A 26623-nucleotide genomic window follows, 5' to 3' on the forward strand; every position below is an offset into this window, starting at 1 on the left:
CAGGTTAGGTGGATTGGCCATACTAAATTACCCATAGGGTCCAGGAATGTGCAGGGTTAGCCATGGGAAATGCAGGGTTATAGGGACAGGGTGGGGTCTGGCGGGATCTCTTCAGACAGTCAATATGCACTCGATGGGCTGAATAGCCTGCTTCCACACTGGAGGGATTCTATGATTTCTGATCAACTGCTAGCAATGATACTTGATTTAATTCAACTCCTAAAAAAAAGAAGAGGTAAAAAGAAAAAAAAAAGTCAAACTTACTGTTTCTGGATAACTGAAGCATTATTTCTGTATTTTGCAAATAATTTGCATGAACAAAATATGTATTGTTCCTTTGCTGGTGGGCAGATTTCTTCCTCCAAGAAATAAACAATCCAGAAAAATAACTAAAAAAAAAGAACTCAAAAATCATCATTGCTCCAGAGCGCTGGCGATGTTGGAACTTAATTGAGAAAATTAGATTTTGTGCAAATTAGTTGTTATGTAGAAAGTGGCTGCTGGCACCAAAGACTGGATGGAGTGCATGAGATCTACATCAGGTTTATAGTGATCGATGTATTCAAACAATGTATTGTTGCAAAATTCTTTTTATTTCTTTGCCACAGCTATTTTAATTAAAAAAACTCAAACATTCTTCACCTCAATGGGTTTCTTGTTGTCACCCCTATTTACAATAATGTGGTGCAAGGTCTGTGATGTATATGTTCTCCTCATCTGATTTATTTTAGAATTGGCAATTTGAACCAGTGACATGTAGTTTTTTTGTCTGTGTGTGTGTGTGTGTATTTTTTGAGGAGGTTTAACGATTACATTGTCACTATTTCTGGAGCCATGATATTTTTAAACTATTTTCAGAGACACAGGAACAGGACATAACCAGTACATTCCTGTCCACTGTCAATTATAAGAAGATACAAATGTCAAAAGAAACATCTGTTTAAATGTGAAAATACAAATTCAAGCTTCCCAAAAATAAGTCCGTTTCAGCTTTCAGAATAGATATCATGGAACAAACAGCACAGCAACCCAGAAATGCTCATTTCAAAAAGCACAGGACTGAAGAACAAATTCAAAATCAACATGAAAACACATTGTGGTGTCTTATGAATATTCATTTAAATAATGTCCAGTTTGTAGCCCAATTATAGCTAGGTGGTTCAAATCATGTTATAAGAAACAGATATCAAAATATGTCACATAGCCAATCACAATATAACCACACAAATATTCAATACTCAAGACCATTATAGCAGACTCTTCTGCTCCTCGGACCCTGCCTGACTGGCTCTTCTATTCCAGCACCACACTTTCCATCTATATTTTAAGGTCACATTGCAGCTGTTCAGGACATTGGTTAGGCCGCTTTTGGAATGTTGTGTGCAATTCTGATCTCCTTCCCATAGGAAGGATGTTGTGAAATTTGAAAACGTTCAGAAAAAATTTACAAGGATGTTGCCAGGGTTGGAAGGTTTGAGCTATAGGAAGAGGCTGAACAGGCTGGGGCTGTTTTCCCTGGAGCGTTGAAGACTGAGGGGTGACCTTATAGAGGGTTACAAAATCATGAGGAGAATGGATAGGATGAATGGACAAGATCTTGTCCCTGGAGATGGGGGAGTCCAAAACTAGATAGCATAGGTTTAAGGGAAGAGGAGAAAGATTTAAAAGGGACCAAAGGCATGCTTTTTTTCACACAGAGGGTGGTGTGTGCATTGAATGAACTGCACGAGCAGGTGGTGGAGGATGGTTCAATTACAATATTTAAATGGCATCTGGATGGGTATATAAATAGGAATGGTTTAGGGGGATATGAACCAAATGCTGGCAAATAGGCGTTAATTTATATAGCATATCTGGTTGGCATGGACGAGTTGGATCAAAGGGTGTTGTACATCTCTATGACTGTATGACTATAAAATAAAGAACAAAAACTACCAAGAGTTGAGAACAGTTCCACACATGAAACTAACAAGCAACCTGCTTAGTCAATGAAACAGTGAAATACTTTGGATGCTAGAAATCTGAAACAAATGCAGAATGTGAGAGAAACTCAGTAGGTCTGGAAGCATCTGAGGAGAGAGAAACAGAGTTAATGTGTCAAGTCCGCTATGAATCTTCTTCAGAAGAAATTAATCAGGATGTTGCCGGGAATGAAGGATTTGATAGACAACGAGAGGCTGGAGAGGATGGGACTTTCACTGGAGCATTGGAGATTGAGGGGTGACGGTATACAGGTTTATTAAATCGTGAGAGGTATATATAAGGTGAATGGTAGGTGTCTTTTCTCTGGGGTGGGGAATTTCAAGACTTGGGAACATATTTTTAAGGTGAGAGGATTAATATTTTAAAAATACATGAAGAGCGATTTTGTTTTACGTAGAGAGTGGTATATGTGGGAAATGAACTTCCAAAAGAGGTAGCAGGTATGGGTACAGTTACAATGTTTAAAAGGCATTTGGTTCAGTTCATGAATGAGAAAGGTTTTGAGGGATATGGGGCAGGAGCAGGCAGGTGGGACTAGTCTAGTTTGGGATTACAGTTGGCATGAACTGGTTGGACTGAAGGGTCTGTTTCTGTGCTGTATGACTATGACTCCACAACCAGTTGAAACTACTGAAGAGTCATACACAGGATTCAAAACTTATTGTCAGTTTAGTCACCCGTTTTATTGATATCATTCCACTGACTGAAGTAGGCCAGATAGAGTTCATATTCCATTGTATAATAAAGTTCATCTAGTACTTAAGCTTGTATCGTACTCAGGAATAACATGCTTGATTCTGGGAGATGACATGTAGACACCATGTGTAGCTGGTGAATGCTTAATGCTACCAAGTTTTAGACATGTAGATCTGAAATGTTCCAGAGCCAAGAAATGGGCTTTGCAAGTGGCAGTGAGGTATATTTGGAAGAATACATCTCGGAAAAAAAGCTTTGTTGCATTTCCATCCGTGAGCATTCTCTCCCAAAGGTGGACCAGCAAGTTCAACAGCAACCTGATCACCAGCATCACAATTAATGATGGCAACAAGACATCTCTCCAGAACATGAAGTGCTCTCTTCTTCACAATGCAGAGGACCACTATTGTGTCAGGAGCCTAACAATGGACTAAAGGCACTGGATGTCTGAGATGTGACGCATTCAGGGGCTGACATTTCCAAAAGGGTAGCATCCCTACCTTACAGCAACATCACAGAATCTGGATGTCTCTGATCTCAGTCCCCTCCCTCCCATAGAAGACAGCTCAATGCTGCTTCTCCTGTTGGGCCAAGGAAGTTCACTTAAAGGTCTCACTTAGTATTGGTCAACAAGGTCATTGTTGATCCTTCCACTTCAGAGTGAACCAAAGCAGATGAGGGAAGATAGTATTGTACCCACGCCATACCCTTTAAAAATCCTTGTCCCCAAACCCATCCTGGGGGAGGACATTAAGTTCTGCACAATGTCTTGATTTACTCCAAGTAACTAGATAGTTAGAGAGTAGAACCTTGAGAAGGAGAAATGACAAACTCAAAGAGCAGGATACATGCTTTAGTATTCCCTGCTCCAATAACTGGGGAGTTTCAGAAACAGTAGAATGCCCATCATCTCATGTCCATCATTTCAACTGATCAAGATTGTGAAGGAAGCAGAGATGAGACTTGGAAGGAAATAACTTTGGGCCATTTACTAAATTACATCCTTAAAAAAAAAACAATTCTGAGATTTGAAACAAATGCTTTCGTCACTCACCTCGTAACAACGGATGCTCATTTTCGACTAATGTTTGCCCATTTGTTGTGAAACGGTTCTGGACCCTTGCCTGCCCATTGCCATTAAATAACGCATTTGAGAGTAGCTGTCCATTTCCATTCGATAGATGTTTCACAGTACGTAATGTTCCAGGCACTTGCTGAGTATTAACAGGCTGTCCATATCTACTCAATGTACTGCTGGAAGGTGAAAAACAAAATCAAATTCAGGCTGTATCTCTAGCTTAAGAAATCAAACCACACAGTGCACTGTAATTAAAAACATTTGAGGCAGGTGACAACTTTACTCAGAAAAAAAGATTCAAAGTAAAAGGTTTGCAGTTATACATAAAGAACAAAGAACAGTCCAGCGTAGTAGCAAATTATTGCAGATACTAGAATCTGTACTGGAAGCAGCAAATGCTGGTGATCACAGCATGTCAGACAGCATTCACAGAGAGAGAGAGAGAGGACAAGCTAATGTTTCAAGTCTAGATGACTCTTCATCAGAGCACAGCTTAGCTAGCTCTCTCTCCACGGATGCGGTCTGACATGCTGTGATCTCCAGCAGTTGTTGCTTTCGGTAAAGAACAGTACAGCACTGGAACAGGGCCTTTGGCCCACCAGGCCTATTGCAATACACGATGCCTTTCTAAACTAAAACGTTATTACTTCTAACGTTATTCATAACGCTCTATCCCCCTATTCATACATCTGTCAATGTTTCTCTTTAACATTTCTATCGTATCTGCTTTTACCACCTCCTCTAGCAGCACACACTAGGCACTTACCAGCCTCTTAAAACAAAAACTTGCTTCTCACATCTCCTGAAAACTTCTGCCCTTTTATCATAAATCTATGTTGCCTGGAAATTGCTATTCTACTCTGGAGAAAAAAAAGACTTTGACTATCCATGCTATCCACCACTCTCATAATGTTGTAAACTTCTATCAGGTCACCCCTCAGCTTTCGAGATTCAAATGAAAGCAAACCATGGTTGTTCAATCTGTCCTCATAGCTAATACCCTTCAAACCAGGTAACTTCCCAGTAAACCTCTCCAAAGCTTCCACATCTTTCTAGTCTGGTGACCTGAACTGCACGCAGTAAGAATATCAGAAACACTTCACAAAGGCCTTTAACAAACCAAAGAATTGTGGAAACACTGATCATCGTCTGATTTGTTTTTGATCTGATTTATTGCAGTCACATGTACCTAGGTACAGTGAAAAGTTTTGTTTTGTGAGCAGTGCAGGCAGATCATAGCAAATAAGGACATATTGATCATAGGGTGCTTAGACATAGCAAAGCATACGGGTTATAGCTAGACAAAGCAAGATCAACATTATTTGAAGTTAGAGAGGTCTAATCAGCAGCTTAGATTCCCTACAGACTGGAAACAGGCCCAACAAGTCCACACCGACCCTCCGAAGAGTAATCCACCCTGACCCAACCCCCTGATTAATGCACTTGAAACTATGGGCAGTTTAGCGTGGCCAAATCACCTGACTTGCACAACTTTGGATGGTCAGAGGAAACCGGAGTACCCAGAGGAAACCCATGCAGACACAGGGAGAATGTGCAAACTCTAGCTGTGGAGAGAGAATCAGAGTTAATATTTCAGATCCCTAACTCTACATCTCTCGTCACATGCTTCTGCACCTGATCATTTTCAGTACTTTTTTTGTTATTATTTCACGTTTCCAGCATTTAGAGTATTTGGCTTTTGCTCTTCGTAAAATTTGCCACTGGTGAACTTTTCCGATTTTGATATGCTTACATTTTTATTGTGGGGGGATGGGATGGTTTCAAAAACATTCTTATTAAATTGTGGACCCCTGTAAATTTTAATCGCTCCATTTAAAATGGAGAGGGAATTAGAAATAGATATCAGGGCTAGATGATCAGGTGGATAAAACTAAAGAAAATCCAAAGGCATTTCAATACACATTAAATAAGTATTAAGCAAAAGAGGATAACTAGGTACAGAGTGACGCCCATTAGGCCCCTAAGTGGCAGACTGTGGGTACAGCCAGAAGATATAGGTGAGGGTACTTCACATTTGCATTCACTCGATGAAGGAACAGTGCACTGAAAGCTTGTGATTTTAAATAAACCCCATTGGACTATAACGTGGTGTTGTATGACTTCTGACTTTGTCCACCCAGTCTAACATTTCCTGATGAAGAGCTTATGCTCGAAACATCAATCCTCCTGCTCCTCAGATACTGCCTGACCAGTTGGGCTTTTCCAGCACCACATCCTTCGACTCTCCACATCATAAGTTTGTATTCACAGCAGAGAAGGAAGATGTATTTATAGAAATCAAAGAGAACTCTGATATACTTGAGCAAATCACAGCTGAAGAGGAGGAGGAGGAATTAGTGGTTTTAACAGAATTAAAATTGGGTAAGTGTCCTCGCCCAAGATGACATGTATGCCAGGTCAAAAGGTAGAAATCGGAAACACGCGCTGAGAATGATCCTGGTTTCTTCAGAAGAGATAGCATTTTAAGACTGGTATGACTTTTCAGTTCAGAACCGAATATACCAGGCTCAAAATATTAACCCTGTATTTCTCTCTTTGCAGATGCTGCCAGACCTACTGAGTTTCTCCAGCATTCTCTGTCTGCTTGTATTCCTTGAATCCCAGATCACTGTGCGAGGCAAGGGAGGAGATTGCAGGGGCCCTGACATTAATGTTCAATTCTTGTCTGGATACAGGAGAGGTGGTAGAGAACTGGAGGACTGCTATTGTAGTATGAATATTCAAGAAGGATGATAGGGGCAAATCAGGGAGCTAAAGGCCAGTAAGTCTAACATCAGTTTCAGGAAAACTATTTTTAGGAGACAGAATTAATCTGCAGTTGAAGAGGGAAGGTATAGCTGTGTCAGAGGGAGATCACATGCAATTGGCTTGATTAAGTTTTTCTAGCAGTTTCCAAACTGTGGATCAGGGCAGTGTAGAGGACACAGTCTACATGGAGTTTCGTAAGATTTTTGACAAGGTCTTGCATGGCAGACTGTAAGAGAAGAGTCCATGGGATCCCGAATAATTTGGAAAATTGGATCCAAAATTATTTTGGCAGCAGGAAGCAGAGGGTGGTGATCGAAGGGTATTTTTGTGACTGGAAGCCTGTGAACAGTGGTGTACCACAGAGCTGAGTTCTCCATCTCTTGCTGTGTATTGCATTCGTTAATGATCTAGACAGGAATGTATGAGGTATGATCAGCAAGTTCACAAATGAAATGAAAATTGATTGTGTAAATAGCAAGGGGAAAGTCTTAGGCTACGAAACAATATAGACTTATAAAAGGGACCTACAAGGCAACTTTTTCACGTAGAGGGTGGTACGTGTATGGAATGAGCTGCCAGAGGAAGTGGTGGAGGCTGGTACAATTGCAACATTTAAGAGGCATTTGGATGGGTATATGAATAGGAAGGGTTTGGAGGGATATGGGTCGGATGCTGGCAGGTGGGACTAGATTGGATTGGGATATCTGGTCGGCATGGACGGGTTGGACCAAAGGGTCTGTTTCCATGCTGTACACCTCTATGACTCTATGACTTGGCTGTTCGCAAATGAAATTTAATCGTGAAAAGCATGAAGGAGGATTAATAAGGCAAAGGAATACATGTCAAATGGCAGGACCCGAGGAAATATGGAGGATCATAAGGACCTTGATGAGCAGGACTGTAGATCCGTGATGAGAGAAGGTCAGTCGGTATGTTGGTTAAGAATGCAATGGGCTACTTGTCATTATTAATTGAGGCATCAAATATAAGAGCAGGGTGGTCAGGATGGATCTGTACAAGACACGAGTGAATCCACAGCTGAAATCCTGAGGGACTACGTAAAAAGTAGGAAGACTTGAAAGCATATTTTTTGGCTGCCAGGTGAATATCCGACCATCTCCACCCCTGACTGAATCACAAGAATCAGGAAGGCAATGGGGCCTCTGTTCCTCCATATTCTATGCCTCCCTTCAAGCACCCACTACCTGGCCTGCTCCTTCATACAGAATAACATTTTGCTGCCTCTAGAGTCAAGGAATCATTCAATGATTCAATTTTGTCTCCTTTGTTCATGGATGTGAGCATTACTGGCTAGACCAGCATTTATCGCCAATCCAAAATTGCTCAAGGCAAGTTAAAAGTCAACTACATTCCTGTGGGTCCGAAGTCACATCTTGGCCAATCTTAGCAGGACTTATACACTTAATGGTAAGATCCTAAGGAGTGTTGCTGAACAAAGAGACCTTGGAGTGCAGGTTCATAGCTCATTGAAAGCAGAGTCGCAGGTAGATAGGGGATAGTGAAGAAGGTGTTTGGTATGCTTTCCTTTATTGGTCAGAGTATTGAGTACAGGAGTTGGGAGGTTATGTTGTGGCTGTACAGGACATTGGTTAGGCCACTGTTGGAATATTGCATGCAGTTCTGGTCTTCTTCCTATCGGAAAGATGTTGTGAAACTTAAAAGGGTTCAGAAAAGATTTACAAGGATGTTGCCAGGGTTGGAGGGTTTGAGCTACAGGGAGAGGCTGAACAGGCTGGGGCTGTTTTCCCTGCAGCATCAGAGGCTGAGAAGTGACCTTATAGAGGTTTACAAAATTATGAGGGGCATGGATAAGATAAATAGACAAAGTCTTTTCCCTGGGGTCGGGGAGTCCAGAATTCGAGGGAATAGGTTTAGGGTGAGAGGGGAAAGATATAAAAGAGACCTAAGGAGCAACCTTTTCACACAGAGGGTGGTACAGGTATGGAATGAGCTGCCAGAGGATGTGGTGGAGGCTGGTACAATTGCAACATTTAAGAGGCATTTGGATTGGTATATGAATAGGAAGGGTTTGGAAGGATATGGGCCGGGTGCTGGCAGGTGGGACTAGATTGGATTGGGATATCTGGTCGGCATGGATGGGTTGGACTAAAGGGTCTGTTTCCATGCTGTACATCTCTATGACTCTATAACGGCAGTGGCCTTCCCTAAAGGACATTAGTAAGCCAGATGTGATCATCATTATAATCTTAATTTCAGATTTTGTATTGAATTCAAATTCCACCAGCTGCCATGGTACAGAAACTCTGGATTAATAGTCATAAAGAACAGAAACAGGCCCTTCAGCTCACCATGCCTATGCCAACCAACAAAGTCGAGCAACAATGCGACCAGGCTATTGCTTCCCACATTGCTGCATGCTGTAGGCACTATCCTTAAATTGACTAATTTCTCACATGCACACCTTATTTTCAGAATTAAATAAGCTTGAGAAAAGTTACCAGCATTGTCTACATGAGTGACAATGGATGACAATGGATGGCACTATCATTCTTGATACTATGCAGGTAAATTCTACAGAGTATTGGTTTTAATTTTCTAAAACTACTTCAATGTAGACGATCCCATTAGTATGGAAGATCGCAAATTTGACTCCTTTATTCATTTAGGGAGAGAAAGAGACAGAAAGCAGGAAACTGTAGACAAGTCAGTTCATGGAGAAAATGTGTGAAGGTATTAGTAAAGAAGTTATAGCAGGGGGCACTTGGATAAGTTCAATATAATTAGGCAGAAACAACGTTGTCATGTGTAAAGGGAAATCACATTTGACCAAAATCAAAATTGGACATAACTTATAAGATCACAGGAATTGACTGACAATTTAAAAGATAAGTTACACACTATTGTTCAGAGCTCCCATGTTTATTAATCAAGAATTTAATCCAAGTATGAAATGTATCTCCAAAGCAACCACAGCTGTTTGAAGACGACAGCTATTTTTCCATCTTCCTCTTCAAATAAATCTCATTAACAAGCGGCACTATTTGTATACAGGATCTTATGGCAGCATATTCGAGCCTAGATTTATGCAATTTGGGGCCTGTCCATTCTGTTTAATTACACCAACAAGGATTTCACTGTACATTAATTCTTGCCAGAAATTTTACAACTTTTCTGTCACAGCAATGTGTTTTTCAGTAAAGGGCCAAATGCTGGCAAATAGGACTCGACTAATTTAAGATATCTGGTCGGTATGGACAAGTTGGACCAAAGGGTCAGTTTCCATGCTGTACATCGCTGACTCTAAAAACGGGTCCAGTTTAGTCTTTGAAAATCAAATATTTTGCCAGATATTCACCTTTAAACATTTATTTCAGGAAACAGTAAAATGTTATTTTCTGGAAAAAGAAAGTATCAGAACTTTAATGTGCACATTTTGAAGTTTTAGACTTTAACGATGCAGATTACAATGGTAATCAGGAAACGGTAGGTAAGGCATTTTTAGCAGCACACATTCATATCCATGAGAGCCATGTCCTTGATAAGGAAAACACTTCAAAGTAAGTCTTTACTACAACTATGAAGACCATAGCCTAGGTCTTCTGAGGAGTGAGAACCATCAGTGAATTTTCACCTGCATTCCCAGTCTCCTCAATGCTCCTCCCCATTTCTTGCCAGGTCTTTAGAAGCAAGGAAAGGTTTGAGGGCGAATGGTGGCAGGCAACACAGGGTGATGTGTAGTGGTGATTGGGCAGGCAGGAGCAACACCAGAAGCTGCAGGCAGTGGAGTTTGCAAATCAGTGACTGGTGTTCCTTGGCACATAATCCGAACCACTGGAATCAAGGAGGAGTACTGATTCATTAGCCAGGGGTGGGGAGATAGGTGGTAATCAGCAGGACATTCCCCTGTCCATTTCAAGCTGATGCCATTTGAATTCATGAGGTCCAGAGTCAATGGCAGAGGAACAGGAAGAGGGACTTGTTTTAAAATGCATTTACTTAGTATCAATGATTCTTCGATATTTAGTAAGACTATTCGATATTTGATCATCTTTGAGATCCAGAGTTATCCTCCAAATTTCATCCAAGCTCATTTAACATCACTAGATTGTGTGGAGTTCAATAAAATCCCCTTTAAGAACCATTACCTAAAACAATAGCTTTCATTCTCTAAGACAACCAAGAAAAAGACTATTTAATCATGTATCTCATTTACTTTCTAGATAAACTGTTATGAGGCTCATACTCTGATCTTCTTCATTGGTCTCTAGTCTTCCATTTCTTTTCAAATCCTATATCAATCACCTGTTGGATTCCTTCTGATTAATGGCCTAAAACCCAGATAGCCAGGGTATCACCTCCCTCCTATCACTTCAGCTCCAGGTCATCTTTTACCTTATCCTATTCAGGGTACATTTTGTTATCGAGATAAATATCTTACAGGAGTTAACAGGGTAAAAGACACTATCCTATCGGCTCAGGAATATCAACTGAGAAACCTCTTCCAGAAAACCTCAATGTGAGACACCATTCCCCTTTGCCAAAAAGGTAGTCTCCATAGTTCCAAAGCGTAGCTCTCTCATGTGATGGTTCAACCTGAGGGTCATCACGTCTCAGGTGAAGGGAGAGGTTGGGACGGAGAATCCTTCATGAGAACCTCAGCTAGTGCAGAGATGTAACCCAAACTATTGGCATTACTCTATACGTAAATCAGCCATCCAGCCAACTAAACCATCTGATTCTTGGCTGTAACATTTATTTCAATACAGTCCCTGATGTCTAAGAAATGTTTATATGCTTTACCAGAGAGAAGGAACAGGCTTCAGCCAGATAGATTTTTAATAGGCACAGTATAATGTAAGTATTCTATTACATTAAAAATACCAGTATATAGAAGAGTGGGAATTGACGAGGTTGCTGCTTTTTTTTAATGAACAGATCACTAAGTAATTTTCCATATTGTTGGGTTGATACCAAATTTCTGGTTGGACCGGAACATCCTGAAAAGGGGTATGGCCAAGTCCCAGGCCCCAGTCTTAAAGGACTACAGCCAGGATGTTGTCAGGAAGAGTAACCCTTGTTGTCTCCAGTTTATCCAGTCATTTCGTGATATCACTTGGAGTAAAATAAATTGGCTGAAAGCTGGCACCTATAATGGTGGGGAATGTCAGGAGGACTCCTAACCAGAGATGATTGCAAACTCATCAAAATTGTCTTTTGCATGGGTATATTAGACTCCTCCATCATAAAGGATGTAGCTGTTGATGAAGCTTATCCTCCTGTTAGTTGTTTATCCTCCAGCTCCATTTGTGGGGATGTGACAGGACTGCAGAGCTTTAATTTGATCCTTTGGCTGCGGTATCACTTACCTCTTGACTGTCATGGGATATGTCTGCTGTTCAGAATGCATGTAGCCCTGTGTTCTGGTGCCATCACATTGGTACCTCATTTGCAGGGAAGACGGTTTCTGGCATGTTCTCCAACACTTATCCTTGAACTAAGGCTGGTCCTTCAGCTTGTTAGAATTAACAGATGGAAGGATATTCTAAGCTTTGAGTTTACAGATAGTAACAGATAGTCTACAGATAGTAACTTCTGCTGCTGTCTGTCAAAACTGGGACAGTGGGTTTTCCCACAAAAATAGTAAAGCAACAATCTGATGGACATTAAAGTCCTAATGCAGAATATACTGTGTTACTTATTGTCCAAAATGCTACTTTCAAGTCATATTGAGGAGCTCCAATACATCAGCACAGTTGGTGGTGGTTGGTGATGGAAATCACCAGGAAGAGTTCTTGCCCATGTTTTACTGAAGCCACGAGACTTAAAAAGATCTGTCTTGAGGAAGGAAAAGTTCCTCCAAATTTTCTAACCACTATGCTCCATCTCTGGTGAGTCTCTACTGACCCAGGGCATAGGACATGTCCAAGGGATGATGATGGGGGAGTTTGGGGTCTTGGTTGTGAAAGGTGTGACTTGGATTCATGTCATGGTATTAATCATGAGACAAAGGAGCAGAAATTAGGCCATTCAGCACATCGAGTCTGCCCCACTACTAGTTCGACTAGTTTTAACTAACTGGTTTGTGGGACAGCTCTCCTAATTTTGACACAAGTGAGGAAGACATTGCAGAATTGACTAATGAGCAGTATTTTGGCATGCGTTTTTCTCATGTTTGTTACCTGAACCAGTGCTGAGTGACCCGTTCAGTTTTATCCTAATTCAATTTTGTTGTAGCAGTTTGAAAGTGAGGACTGCAGATGCTGGAGATCAGAGTCAAAGAGTGTGGTGCTAGAAAAGCACAGCCGGACAAAGGGCTTATGCTCAAAACGTCGACCTTCCTGCTCCACAGATGCTGCCTGACCTGCTGTGCTTTTCCAGCTCCACACCCTTCGATTCTGTAGCAGTTTGTACACATGAGTAGCTTTTGTTAGAAATGCATAGATTTATAGGTTTTCAGTAACTGGAATATGGAACCACTTGAACACACCAGGTGAAGAGAGATTTACAATGTGATTTACTGGAAACAAAAAAAAAGTTAAAAAAAGGTCAAAGAGAAGGTGGTTACCCACCGTTCGTAGAAGCCGACTCTGAGGAAAGAATGTCCAGCTAAGCTTTTAAAAAGGAAAGATGAAAGATGGATTTCGATAAGACTTGAAGGAACCCTTCGATATGTGCTGTAGTTTACCAGGCAACAGTCCCTGATCTAAAGGTACATTTTCAGCACATACCCAAGTGTGGTAGTTGAGGAAACTTTGCTGTGCTCTCTCTCTTTCTCTCTGTCAGTAAGAGAATAATGCTGAAAGCAAAAAAAAAGCTAAATAGACCTTTCCCTGGTGAAGTTGTGTGAAAAATCTGATAACATTTCATTAGTTAGATCTTGGTTTACCATCCACATCTGAAATCTAATCAGAGGACCCCTTCCAGAATTCTACAACTGTCAGAAAGTGGATGTAATCAAAGGAACTGTGAAAAGTAATTCCAACTTCTGAACTCTTACCCTGGACTTAAAGGGCCATTGTTCTTTCTAGTGGATGTTTCTCAAAAAGATTTACAAGCATGTTGCCAGAGTTGGAGAGTTTGTGTTATTGGGAGAGGCTGAATAGGCTAGGGCTGTTTTTCCAGAGGCTGAGGGGTGAACTTATAGAGGTTTATAATATCATGAAGGGCATGGATAAGGTAATTAGTCAAGGTATTTTGCTCAGGTAGGGGAGCCCAAAACTAGAGGGCATAGGTTTAAGGTGAGAAAGGAAAGGTTTAAAAAGGGACCTAAGGGGCAATCTTTTGACGCAGAGGGTGGTGCGTGTATGGAATAAGCCGCCAGAGGAGATGGTGGAGGCTGGTACAATTGCAACATTTAAAAGACATCTGGACGGATATATGAATAGGAAGGGCCAAGTGCTGGCAAATGTGACTGAATTAATTTAGGATACTGGTCAGCATAGACGAGTTGGACGGAAACTGTGCTGTACATCTCCATGACTCTTGTGATAGCTCTGCAGAGCTGCCATGTTACATCTCCATACCAATGAGTGCGTGAAATTAGGGAAATACAGTTGAATGGGGAGAAAGTGAGGTCTGCAGACGCTGGAGATCAAAGCTGAAACTTTATTGCTGGAACAGCACAGCAGGTCAGGCAGCATCTAGGGAACAGAAGATTCGACGTTTCGGGCACATGCCCTTCTTCAGGAATGAGCAGAGAGTGTTCAGCAGGAGAAGATAAAAGGTAGGGAGGAGGGACTTGGAGGAGGGGCGTTGGAAATGTGATAGGTGGAAAGAGGTCAAGGTGAGGGTGATAGATCGGAGTAGGGTGGAGGCGGAGAGGTCAAGAAGAAGACTGCAGGTCAGGAAGGCGGTGCCGGGCTGGAGGGATTCGGCTGAGACAAGATGGGGGGAGGGGGGATGAAGAAACTGGTGAAATACAGTTGAATGCCACAGTATCTTAATCAATAACTGATTTTGCTACTTATTTTAAAAGGGCTTATTTCTTAACGAACTAATTAACTTTAAGTTTCTTGAAAAACAAGTCTCTTTTGTTCTAGATAATAGTAATTAACAAATTGACCATTCTTGGTGATTAAAAATAATCACTAATTGGAGCTTGATTGCTTGCACACTCCTCCCATTACGCTAAGTGTTTTCATAGGGTAGTTAAGGGTCAACTTAAAGGTCAATTGCTAAGAGTCTGGACTCAGCTGTAGGGAAAGACTGAACAATTGCCTTCCATATAATACATTTATGAACTAAATGAGTTTTTAACAACAATTTGGTCCTCATTACTGAGGGAAGCAGTTTTAACCTAGCTTTATTTTAATAAATTCCTCCATCTGCCATGCTGAGATGTGAAATCATAGCTCCAGTGCATCTGAGTTACCAGCCCTGTAAAATAAATTCCTACTAAGCTACCATACTGGAAAAAAATAAACCAAATGGAAAGCAAAACTGATCCCAGCGGCACAAAAGTACTGTAGATGCTGGAAGTTTGAAATAAAAACAGAAAATGCTGGAAATACTCCGCAGGTCAGACAGCAGTGTCTGACATCAGACAGAAACAGAGTTAGACACATGCAGGTATCATGGGCTGAATGGCCTCCTTTTACAGGCATAAGCAAGGCCTGACAGCAGGCTCAGTGATTAGAACTGCTACCTCACAGCAGCCGGTACGATCCCAGTGTTGGGGGTACTCTGCATGCAGTTTGCACATTCTCTCTGTATCTGTGTGGATTTTCTCCCACAATCCAAAGAGGTACAGGTTAGGTGGATTAGCTGTGAGAAATGCAGGGTTTTGGGGTGGTTCTGGGTGGGGGTTGCTCTTCTGCAGGTCAGTGTTGACTCGCTGGGCTGAATGGCCTGCTTCCACACTGTAGGGATTTGAGAAGTTCCTGCAATATTCCACCAGATGTGACCAATTAAAAACAGTGGACTGACTTGCAAGAAAAGAGTGACCCCTTGTGGAAGACATGCCAAATGGGCCAGTGAGGCATGTCTTGTTGTTACAGCCAATGAGGCAGGTCCAGGCAACTCTGGCAGTGAACACTGTTGTGGTGATGCAGGGCCACATGGGAGGCTATAACTACCGTTAGCTCCTCCTCCTTCCATGGAGCCTTCAGAAAAGAAAGGACCTTGAGAAACTGAGCAAGTGATTAAGTGATTGAGCAAGTAATGGGATGACAAGAGAAATTTAACATAAACATAAGGAGGCTTCAAATCATACAGGGCATCAGTGAGACCACATCTCAAATATGGTATACAGTTCTAGTCTCACTTAATTAAATGTTGACTAAATAGCGTGGATCCCCGGTACGCAAACACCAAGTGTCACTACGTACTGAGGTTCTACCTGTCCCCGGTGTTGCGAAGGATGGGCCTGGCCTCGTTGCCGCGGAACGCTCCGAGTAGTTGGACCGTTCCGTATCACCTGTCCTTCGTGGAGAAGTTTATGAAGAAAAACACCTTTGACCACAAGTCCATTAGGAAGTGGTCAGCACGTAGTGTCCTTGAGACCCTTCGGGAAAAGGAGAGGGCGGATCCTATCGAGCGGTTCCCTGAGCAGACTGTCAAAGCCATTTGGCAGAATGCCTCATCGCCAGAACTTTCCAACAAGCACCAAGACATGGCTTGGCTGGTGGTGAGAAGGGCTCTGCCTGTGAGATCCTTTATGCACGCCCGGACTCTCAGCCGCACCGCACGCTGCCCTCGAAGCGGCTGCGGGGGGGACGAGACTGTCACACACCTCCTTCTGGAATGTGCCTACGCAGAGGAAGTCTTGTCGAGGTTCGTCCCGAGCAGCGCCGTGACGCGGGACTCCGTGCTCTACGGTCTGTTCCCCGGGACGCACATCAAGACGAACATCAACTGTGCCTGGAGGATCATCAACTCAGTGAAGGACGCTCTCTAGGCGGTCCGAAACCTGCTGATCTTCCAGCTGAAGGAGTTGACCCCGACTGAGTGTTGCAGACTGGCACATTCCATGGTCCAGGACTACGTGTTGAGGGACGCGCTGAAGCTTGGGGCAGCTGCCGCCAAGGCGCGGTGGGGAAAGACCACCGTGTAAAGTCTGCCTGCCTAACGAAGAACAGGGGGCCCAGGCAGTCATTTGGGCCCTGCTGACGCCTCAGCTAATTATATGGGCATATGATGGAAAAATGTACAGACCTGTATAAAAATGATAAGTTTTGATCTCTGTATGTACATGATTACATATGTATGGCATGACCAATTGTACAGACCATCAAATTATTTTATGAATAAAGTATATTTTTGAAAAAAAAATAGGTACAGGTATCCCCCGCTATGCGAATGTTTGCTTTACGCTATTTTGTTTTTACAAAAGACCTACATTAGTACCTGTTTTCACAAATCCAGAGAGGATTTTTGCTTTTATGAAAAACGGTGATACTTCTTACCATATAAATTAAGCGTTCCACCATTTTTGGCTTACGATAGGTTTCCTGGAAATGCTGTACTTTCGGATAGCTGGAGCTACCTGTATCTAGAATGAGCAGTTGTCTTCTGAAAAAATATTGGACAGACCAGGCTGGTTTCTACTGGAGTTTCAAAAGATGAGAGGCGATTTGATTGAAACATAAAACATTCTGAATGGTCTTGAATGTGGAAAGGGTCATTCCTCCAATAGGTAAGTCTGAAACTAGTGGACGCTGTTATAAAAATTAACAGCTGTGCTTTAAGGATAGGAATGAGGGAAGTTTCCATTTCCCTCAGAGAGTTGAGAGATTTTGGAATGCTCTGCCTCAGAGGAGGTGAATGAACGGTCATTGAATATTTTACCGGCATAGGTAGAAAGATTCCTGATTGGTGAAGGATGAGGGGGTGGGGGTGGGGGGTGACAAATGAGTATCTGGGCTTCAAGACACTGAATATATCATCCTTCCTTGGGCAACTGACTGTGTGGAGTTTGCATGGGTTTTCCTCGAGGTGGTCCAATTTCCTCCCACAAGCCAAAGATGTGCAGGTTAGGTGGATTGGCCACGCTAAATTGACAATAGCTTCCAGAGATGTATAAGTTAGGTGCGTTAGCCATAGGAAATGCGGGGTTATGGGAGTTGGGTCTAGGTGGGATGCTGTTCAGGAGGGTCGGTGTGGCGCAATGGGCTGAATGGCCTGCTTCCACACTGTCAGGATTCTATTATTCTAATATCTATGATCTTACTGAATGATGGGAGTAGGATGAAAGGGTCAAGTGGCCTTCTGCTGCTCCCAATTTGAATGAAACCATTAGGGAACTAGAGGAGTCCCTATGTAGCACAGGGCCAGTCTGACTCTGCTAAAATGCCAGCGGCCTGATAGAATGGCCATCCAGAGGTTAATTAATGAAATAAATGAGTAACCTGGCTCCAGGTAGCAAGTAGCCAAACTGCAGAGTTCCCATCATGAGTGGGAGCTCTCCCTTGTGGCATAAAGAGGTTGGACTTTTCTCCCACATCACCATTTTACCAACTCCTCTGTCTTCCATCAGCTAGTGAAATACCAGCCCACATTTCAGCAAGGTGACATTACTTCAAGATATTTCTGTGTCCAACATTGCAGAGATCCCAGCAGCACTGCAAAAACACAACCATTTGCCCTTCACATAATTTCTTGTCAATCTTTAAAGAAATAACCTTCTGTTTTTAGAGCAATGTCCACTGTCCATTTCATCTGTTGTAGTTAGTAAAGACATATGTCACTTTTATTACAGTCGCAGAATGATTTACTCTGCACAAATTGTACTTTGTTGATATTAGCATCGACTGAGTAGCACAAAATATCATCCAGAACAGTCACATTTTGAGTCGAGTTTTGATTCATTTTTGCTCAAAATACTTTTTGATTGGCTTTCCAGCTGTTATTAAAGCCAACTTGTTAAAAAAATTCAAATCATTGCTGCAATAAATAATACCATATGCTCTCTTTTATGACTTATTTTTTTACAAGAGCTGAAAACAGCCTCAATAAATTTACAGATAAACAGACAACATTGCAACCCACAGAAAATTAAAGATTCTTTTCAGGTACAATGGGCTAGAATTTGCTTTCCCCCAAGTTTTGGGTTGGGGGCAGGGGTTAATGATTCGCAACCCGCTTCTACTCACTGAAATAGAGATGGACTTATCTCTGTCTACCCACTTCATTGGGCTAATAGTAGCGTTGAACAAAGCAGCTCCTTCGCTGCCCTGTTGAACTTTACAGTTTCCGCACAGAACGAGGGAGCTTGCCAAAGCTTTTTGGCGCTCTCGCCTTTCAAGCAGTCTGGTCCGATCAAAATAAAAAGGCTCCTTGCCTCATTAAATTGAGAGATTCTGCACCTGAAGATCGTGGCAAAACGGGAATTCATTTTGAAGCGCTGGAAGGACATCAGGATGGTCGAGGGAAGGGGGAAGAACAAACAGGAGCACATTCTTTGGGAGGAAAATGCCCTGTGTTTGGTGCCAGTGTCCTGACAACCTGATTTAAGCAGGTGGATGAAGGCATTCCCACAATCCACTGTTGCTCATTATACCAATAAAGGTCTCACTCTGCTCAACGAATTACATTGAAATGATCCTGGTATGGAGGGATTGTTTTATGTAGAAAAGCTATATAAGTTGGAATCCTAATCACAGTCAAAACGTGTGGTGCTGGAAAAGCACAGCCGGTCAGGCAGCATCCGAGGAGCAGGAGTGTCGATGTTTCGAGTGGAAGCTCTTCATCAGGAATGTGGAGCTAATGAATATGCTTTTCCAGCACCACACGTTTTAACTCTGATCTCCAGCATCTGCAGTCCTCACTTTCTCCTGGGATTCTACTCACTGCAGTTTAGAAGAATGAGAGGTGATCTCAAAAATATTAAGGATTTTTGAGGGTGAATACTGAAAAGATGTTTCTCCCTCATCGGCAGTAGAGGGCACTGACACAGAATAAAGAGTCGCCAATTTAAGACTGAGATGAGGAGCAATTTCTTCTCTCAGAAAGTTGAGAGTCTTTGGAACTCCTTGCCACTGAGAGCAGTGGAGGAAGTGTCCTTGTGTATATTTAAGGCAGAGATAACTTCTTGATCAGGAATGGGGAAAGGACAGAAAAGTGGATGTGTGAAGTGTTGGGTCTGCCATGATCCTATTGACTGATGGGGCAGGGCTCAAGGGGCCGAATGGCCTACTCCTATTCTTATTTTTATGGTATAACTATCATTCAGACAGCAAGTGTCCATGGAATACAGGTCTCGCACCTCCCAATCACACACTCTACCTCACCCATAACTATCTAACAATTCATCCGGCCCGCACCTCTTACTTTCAGTCACAGAGTGATCACAGGCACAGTACCATCCACCATCTCTAAAACTCTGCCCTCCTTTGCTGGAGAGGATAGACAATCATATCGGAGAGAGGGGAACATTAGCAACTTCATTCCCTAAGCCCTTTGAAACAGATTGTGTTCCACATCATGAGGCTGGAGATACCACAGTCCATGTGGAGCAGAATGACAGATGACAGTAAGCGTCAGTCCGTAGATCTTTCTTTTTAAACTTTTCTACTCACCCTCCATCCTGAATTATACCAGCAAGTTCAAGCTGACGATGTCGCAACCATCAATCTCCTGACTTGCACCCACTCTCCGTCCTTACTCTACTGTGTCCAGGAACAGAACGTCCCGCGTGACAACCACAACAGAGGCAGAAGGGAGAGGAAGAAAGATGTTGCCTGGATTGGAGAGTATTCTTTATAAGGAATGGTTGGACAAACCTGGATTGTTGCTACTAGAGCATCGGAGGCAGAAGGGTGACCTGAGAGAAAGCTGTATAATTATTGGAGACACGGCTAAGATGTACAGTCTTTTTCCCCAGGGTGGAAATATCAAATTGGCTGAAAGTGAGAAAGGGAAAGCTTAAAGGAGATATACGAGGCAAGGATTTTTCCATAGAGAGTGGTAGGTGCCTGGAACGTGCTGCCACAGTAGACACAATAGTAACATTTAAGGGACACTTAGACAGACATATGACCAGGCAGGGAAGAGAGGGATACAGACCATGTACAGGCAGATGGGATTACCTTAAAATAGCATCACGGTCAGCACAGAAATGATTGGCCAAAAGGTCTACTCCTGCGCCGTACTGTTTTATGTTTGAAGAAGAATGACAAGTGCCATTACTTCATTGTACAAACAATGTCACTGGCTCAAATACTTGCACTGTGGGGAGTTCAGAGACTCACATAGAACACAATGAGTCATGAAGAATGGGTTGCAACCAGGTCAGAGAGAGAAAGGGTAGCTTTTCTGCCAGCACCCTGGGTGCAAAGGAGTTCTTCTGCAGAACAATCAGACAAAGATTTGGATGGAGCAGCGTAGAAAGGAATGTAAATGAAAATCCATCCTGAGATGTTTGGAGCTTGGACAGGCCTGCTACACAGGCAGTATTAATTAGAACAGGATCACGCCATTCAGCCCCTTGAGCCTGTTCTACATTCAGTTCGATTATAAGATTCAGGTATGAACTCAGCTAATGTTAATTTTGGACAAGTCAGATCTCGGAGTTAAATCTAGCTTGTTAAATCCTAACTTAGTTTCATTTTAACCATGGAGATCAGTGACTAAATTCATTCTCATGGACCCGATCATTTATAAACATTTTGTTCCTTTTTGTCTTTTAAAAAAAAACAAAGTGAAAATAGCATATTAGGAAATTAGCTGGAAAACATTTCATTACTGGCTTTTATAGCAGCAAGCTGGTGGTGGTGATGGCCTAGCGGTATTATCACTAGACTATCAATGCAGTGACCCCAGGTAATGATCTGGGAGCCTGGGTTCAAATCCTGCTATGACCAATAGTAGAATTTGAATTCAATAAACATCTGGAATTAGGAATATAATGATAGCTGGTGATGACTGCCATCTGGTTTACTGATGTCCTTTAGGAGAGGAATCTGTTGGCCTTCATGTAACTCCAGACCCTCTGGCCGATTAGGGATGACCTCATCAGTGATACCCATAACTTGTGACTGGGTTAAAAAGACAGACACGAAGACTTGCCACTACCTCTGCATTAAAGTTGCCTTACAAAGACAGGCTAGGACAGCTGCAATCAGCTACCTCACTGCAAAGTTCTGGTAGTAACTGATGCTTTCTTTTAAAACCCTTTCATCTAGGTGTCTCAGCCCTAAGATATCTGAAACCTAAACTCATTGGGTAGACTCTTGGTCCATCCAAGTCCACATTGACCCCAGTCTCCTCAGGTTTCTTTCATTCATTCAGAGGATGTGGGTGTGGCTGAATAGGCCAGTAGGAATTACACATCCCTAGTTGCCCTCAAAGAGAGTGCCTTCGTAGCTATTTCTGAGGGTCATTAAGAGGCAATCACATTGCTGTGGGTTTGGGGTCACATGTTAGGTTAGAATAGCTAAGAATGGGAGATTTGCTTCCCCAGCAGATATTAATGAGCCAGATTTTTGTTTAGGACAATGGTCCCACAGTCACCATTAGCTTGTAATACCAGATTTTTAATTGCAGTTCATTCAAATTTCACCATACACCATGTTGGGATTCTAACCCAGGACCTTAGCCTCAGGTTCTGCATTACTAGACCTGTGACACAATCACTTCCTTTAAGAGCAATACTGGGAAAGAACTGGTGTGCACAGCAAAGAACCCCCAAGCACTGTAGACAATGGAAGCATTGTACCTGAAGGTGACGTAGCTGTCACTATATGTCAAACGCTACTTCTATGATGGGATAGTACAAAGGTGCCCCTATCCTTGAGCAGCCAGTCTCTCGGTCTTCCTGAATGCCTGGAGATAAACGGTTTGTAGGATTGACTGACACATACGGCCAAACAAACTAGAAACAGGAGTAGACCATTCAGCGCTTTTAGCCTGTCCTCCACTCAATAAAACCATGACTGATTGGATTGCAACCATAAATCCATATTCCTGCCCATCCCTCTGACAGGGTTTTCTAGTCAATGGTGAAGGTTAAGACCATAAGGAACAGGAACAGAAGTTGGAAACACTTCATCGCAGACATCAAAAAGTGATTCAAACTCACCTTGTTCCTTTTCTCTCAGCAAGATCCTGACAGATCATTGTGCCTGCTCCACCATTCAATAGTGTCATGGCTGATCGTTTAATAATAATCTACCTCTGCATTAAGGATCCCACTTTAATCACCTTTTCAGGAAAGAGAATTCAAAAAACTCATGGCCTTAAGAAACATTTGCTTCTCATCTTGGTTTTAAATGGATAACATCAGATTTCTTAACAATGTTGCCTAGTTAGAAGTTCTCCCATAATAGGTAACATCATCTCCACATCTACCATGACAAGACCACTCAGGAACTTGCTTTTCAATCAAGTCACCTCTTAGTCTAAACTACAGCCGATACAAGCCTGGCTTATCCAAAGCACTGATAAATTAGCTGTACATTTTAATGTTGTCATATGACCATTGTCACAAATGTGACAATGGCATTGTCCTTTGCAAGTTAAATCACTGATTTCTGTTTAAAATTTGTAAAAGACTAAGCAGTCAGGAAAGAAATGAACACAAGTACAAAACATCTTTGTCATTCAGCAAGGCATAACGGACCATGAATTATGGTTTGTTACTCATGCATCACATTCTAGAGCTAACAGTTATGTTCTATAAATAATATATGTTGCATAGCCAAATATTTATATTACAATGGCACTTCATTACAAGGGCTTAACAATGCACTTTAAGTTTTGGAAAATGGTTAAATTTGGCTTGAAGTTAATGGATCATTTCTCTATTATTTTTGTGGGCACATTATTTAACTGGGAACAATTGGTTGAAACAGAATGTTTTTGTCTAAATTAAGCTATTTACTAACATATCATTGGCTCAAATTTATGTCTTGTTTGCAACAAAAGCCAATCAGTAATAAATTTACCATTAATGTTTGTGTTCGTTTTTGCTGAAGCATTCTGATGAAAGCAATATCAAACAATGAGAGTTAAAGTTTGTTTAAAAACTTTATACTGAGCTCTCTAATTCCTCCTTCCCTAATTCCTCCATTGGAATAAAGAGTACCACACCATGGCTCTCAGACGTTTCTCAAACTGAATCCTCCATGCCAGTGAAACTTGTCTCTCTCTATGATACACCACAAGTGACTGCTCTTCAACAGAAAGTCCAATCTCTCTGAGCATAACAGCCTCTCAAACATAGTTTGCAAGTTTACTGACTAGAATAGTAAAGAGGACATTTGGTATGCTTTCCTTTATTGGTCAGTGCATTGAGTATAGGGGTTTGGAGGTCATGTTGCGGCTGTACAGGGCATTGATTAGGCCACTGTTGGAATATTGCATGCAATTCTGTTCTCCTTTCTATCAGAGAGATGTTGTGAAACTTGAAAGAGTTCAGAAAAGATTTACAAGGATGTTGCCAGGTTTGGAGGATTTGAGCTGCTCAAGGAAGTGGTGGAGGCTGGTACAATTACAACATTTAAAAGGAAAGGGATGGGGATATGAATAGGAAGAGTCTGGAGGGATATGGGTCAAGTGCTAGCAAATGGGACTAGATTAGGTTCAGAAATCAGGTTGGCATGGACTGAAGGGTCTGTTTCAATGCTGTACACCTCTATGACTCTATGACTTGATGATCTCTTGCCCTCTTCAGTAAGAACTCTTCTGCTCTTATATCATAGCAATCCGCTGCTCAGTGAATGCTTTCAGGATCACGACCCACCAATGTGCACTGGGATTGCCCTATAAAATGGCACGGGCCTTTTTTAAAAAAAAAAAATTCATAAGTGCACTAACATGTGAACATTTCCCCCCCAAATCAACAAACCACGTGTAGTATTATTTGCATCTATTAATCAAAATTAGGGGGCATAATTTTATGGTGAGAGGAGAATGATTTAAAAGGGTCCTGAGAGGCAATGTTTTCGCATATAGGGTAGTTCATGTGTGGAATGAGCTGCCAGAGGAAGTGGTGGGTACTGGTATAGTTACAAGAGTTAAAGAAGACTTTGGGTAGGTACATGAATAGGAAAGGTTTAGAAGGATATGGGCCAAACGTAGGCAAGTGGTACAAGTCCAGATTGGGAAACTTGTTTGGTATGGATGAGTTGGACCACAGGGCTGCTTCCATGACTCTATAACCACAACCAGTAAATCACCCACATTTTCCAATTGATTTACATGCAAAGCCCCATTAAGGCCAATGCAAACCATCAAAGGTGAGGAGCGGGGTGGGCAGGCACAAGCAGTGTTAAACTTTAACGTATTGCTACTTTAATTAACTTGATTAGTCATTATTTAGTCATTAGCCCTAAATGTGGATTCCAAATTTGCACTTCTTTGACCAAGCACTGGACCCCAATTGAAATTCCACATGAATGAGCCCATTTCAGGCTGCAGGTGCATGGTGCAATTTATGACAAAGCCATTTGGACAGTGTACTTGGGGCATATGAAATCTTTTGTCAAAATGATGTGTAGAGCATGAATCTGATACAGGTAGTTCTGGGATAATGCGCGGTCCAGCAGTGCGAGTAGGCTATAACATCGCTGAAGAATTAGCGAATGGTATTCTCAAGAACACTTGCCTCCATTCACAATAGCACGATTCCAGTGGGGATCAGTTCCTGTGCTTCGTTCCACACATGTGTGATGTCAGCTGCCAACAGAGCAACTTTCTGTGAGATGTACTGTACAGAAAGCAGCTTTCTTACATTTATTAAATTACTGTGTTAAATTTACTTTTGTTTCATTAATAAATATGATTTTAATCTTGATTCAGACTGTGCTATATTTTGTATTACACTTTTGAGTGATTTTTGAGCGATCGGGAGTGATATTTTTTGCTGGGTCTGCCCCAGCCCCACTTTTCCCATCAGCCCCATTATTTATATTAAGCGATTTCTATTAAGCGAGTTTTTGTTGGAATGCAACTACGGTATTACAGGAGAACTACCTGTAGCTGAAAACCAGACGTTATGCAAGGTTTTCACCTCATGCTCCTACTTTTTCTGAAATAAACTATCCCCTGTTATTGGACGGCAAGGTGGCTCAGTGGTTTGCACTGCTGTCTCATGGCACCAGGGATCTGGGTTTGATTCCAGCCTCAGGTGACTGTGTGGAGTTTGCATGTTGTCTCTGTGTCACCAGCAGGGATCACTTGAGTTTCTCATTTGTATAAATGATTTGGATGAGAATATGGAAAGCATGATTAGTAAGTTTGTGGACGACACAAATTGGTGGCATAGTGGACAGTGAAGAAGGTTTTCTAAGATTAAAAAGGGATCGTGATCAAATGGATCAATGGGGTGAAAAATGGCAGGTAGAGTCCAATCTGGATGAATCAAGGTGTTGCATTTTGGTACAACAAACAAGAGTATAAGGCTTATACAATTAGTGGTAGGGCCTTGAGTAGTGTTGTAGAACAGAGGGACCCAGGGGTTCAGGTACATAATTCTTTGAAGTTTGCATCACATATAGACAGGATGGTTAACAAGGTGTTTGACACGCTTGCCTTCATTGCTCAGTCCTAATAGATTAGAAGTTGGGACATCATGTTGAGGTTGTACAGGACATTGGTGAGGCCTCTTCTGGACTACTGCGTCCAGTTCTGGTTGGCCAGTTATAGGAAGGATATTATTAAGCTGGAAGGTTCAGAAGGTATTTACCAAGGTTTTTGCAGGATATGGATGGTTTGAGTTATAGAGAAAGGCTGAATAGGTTGGGACTTTTTTTACTACAGCGTAGGAGGTTGAGAAGTTTATAAAATAATGAGAGGTATAGATAGAGTTATTGGGAGTTGTTTTTACCCCAGAATGGGCAATTTCAAGATTAGGGGGCACATTTCTAATGTGAGATGAGAGAGAATTTTTTTTAAAATGAGGCTTTTTTTTACAGAGAGAGTGTAACGAACTTCCTGAGGAAGTGGTGAATGTGGGTACAGTCATAACATTTACAAGGATAACATTGGAGGGATATAGGCCAGGAGCAGGCAGGTGGGACTAGTTTAGCTTGGGATTATGTTTGACATGGACTGGTTGGACTGAAGAGTCTGTTTCTGAGCTGTATGACTCTATAACTCTATGTACAGGTTCAGTGGTTCGGCCATACTAAGCTGCCCATAATGTCCAGTGATGCGCAGGCTCGGTGGGTTAGGCATGGA

General features: G+C 42.0%; 1 protein-coding gene across 2 annotated transcripts in view; it reads right to left on the minus strand.

Annotated features, from left to right (window-relative positions):
- Window positions 1–26623, minus strand: part of LOC122553394 (latent-transforming growth factor beta-binding protein 2-like) — a 465241-nt gene that overhangs the window by 324375 nt on the left and 114243 nt on the right. For both annotated transcript variants that reach the window (XM_087989653.1, XM_087989652.1), the window contains exon 4: window positions 3734–3933. In XM_087989653.1, the coding sequence (XP_087845779.1) occupies window positions 3734–3933 (200 nt within the window). The remainder of the gene's footprint in view (window positions 1–3733; window positions 3934–26623) is intronic.

Source organism: Chiloscyllium plagiosum, unplaced genomic scaffold, assembly GCF_037043375.1.
Source record: "Chiloscyllium plagiosum isolate Xiang-an unplaced genomic scaffold, Cpla_swu_hap1 HiC_scaffold_8, whole genome shotgun sequence".
Lineage (NCBI taxonomy): Eukaryota > Metazoa > Chordata > Chondrichthyes > Orectolobiformes > Hemiscylliidae > Chiloscyllium > Chiloscyllium plagiosum.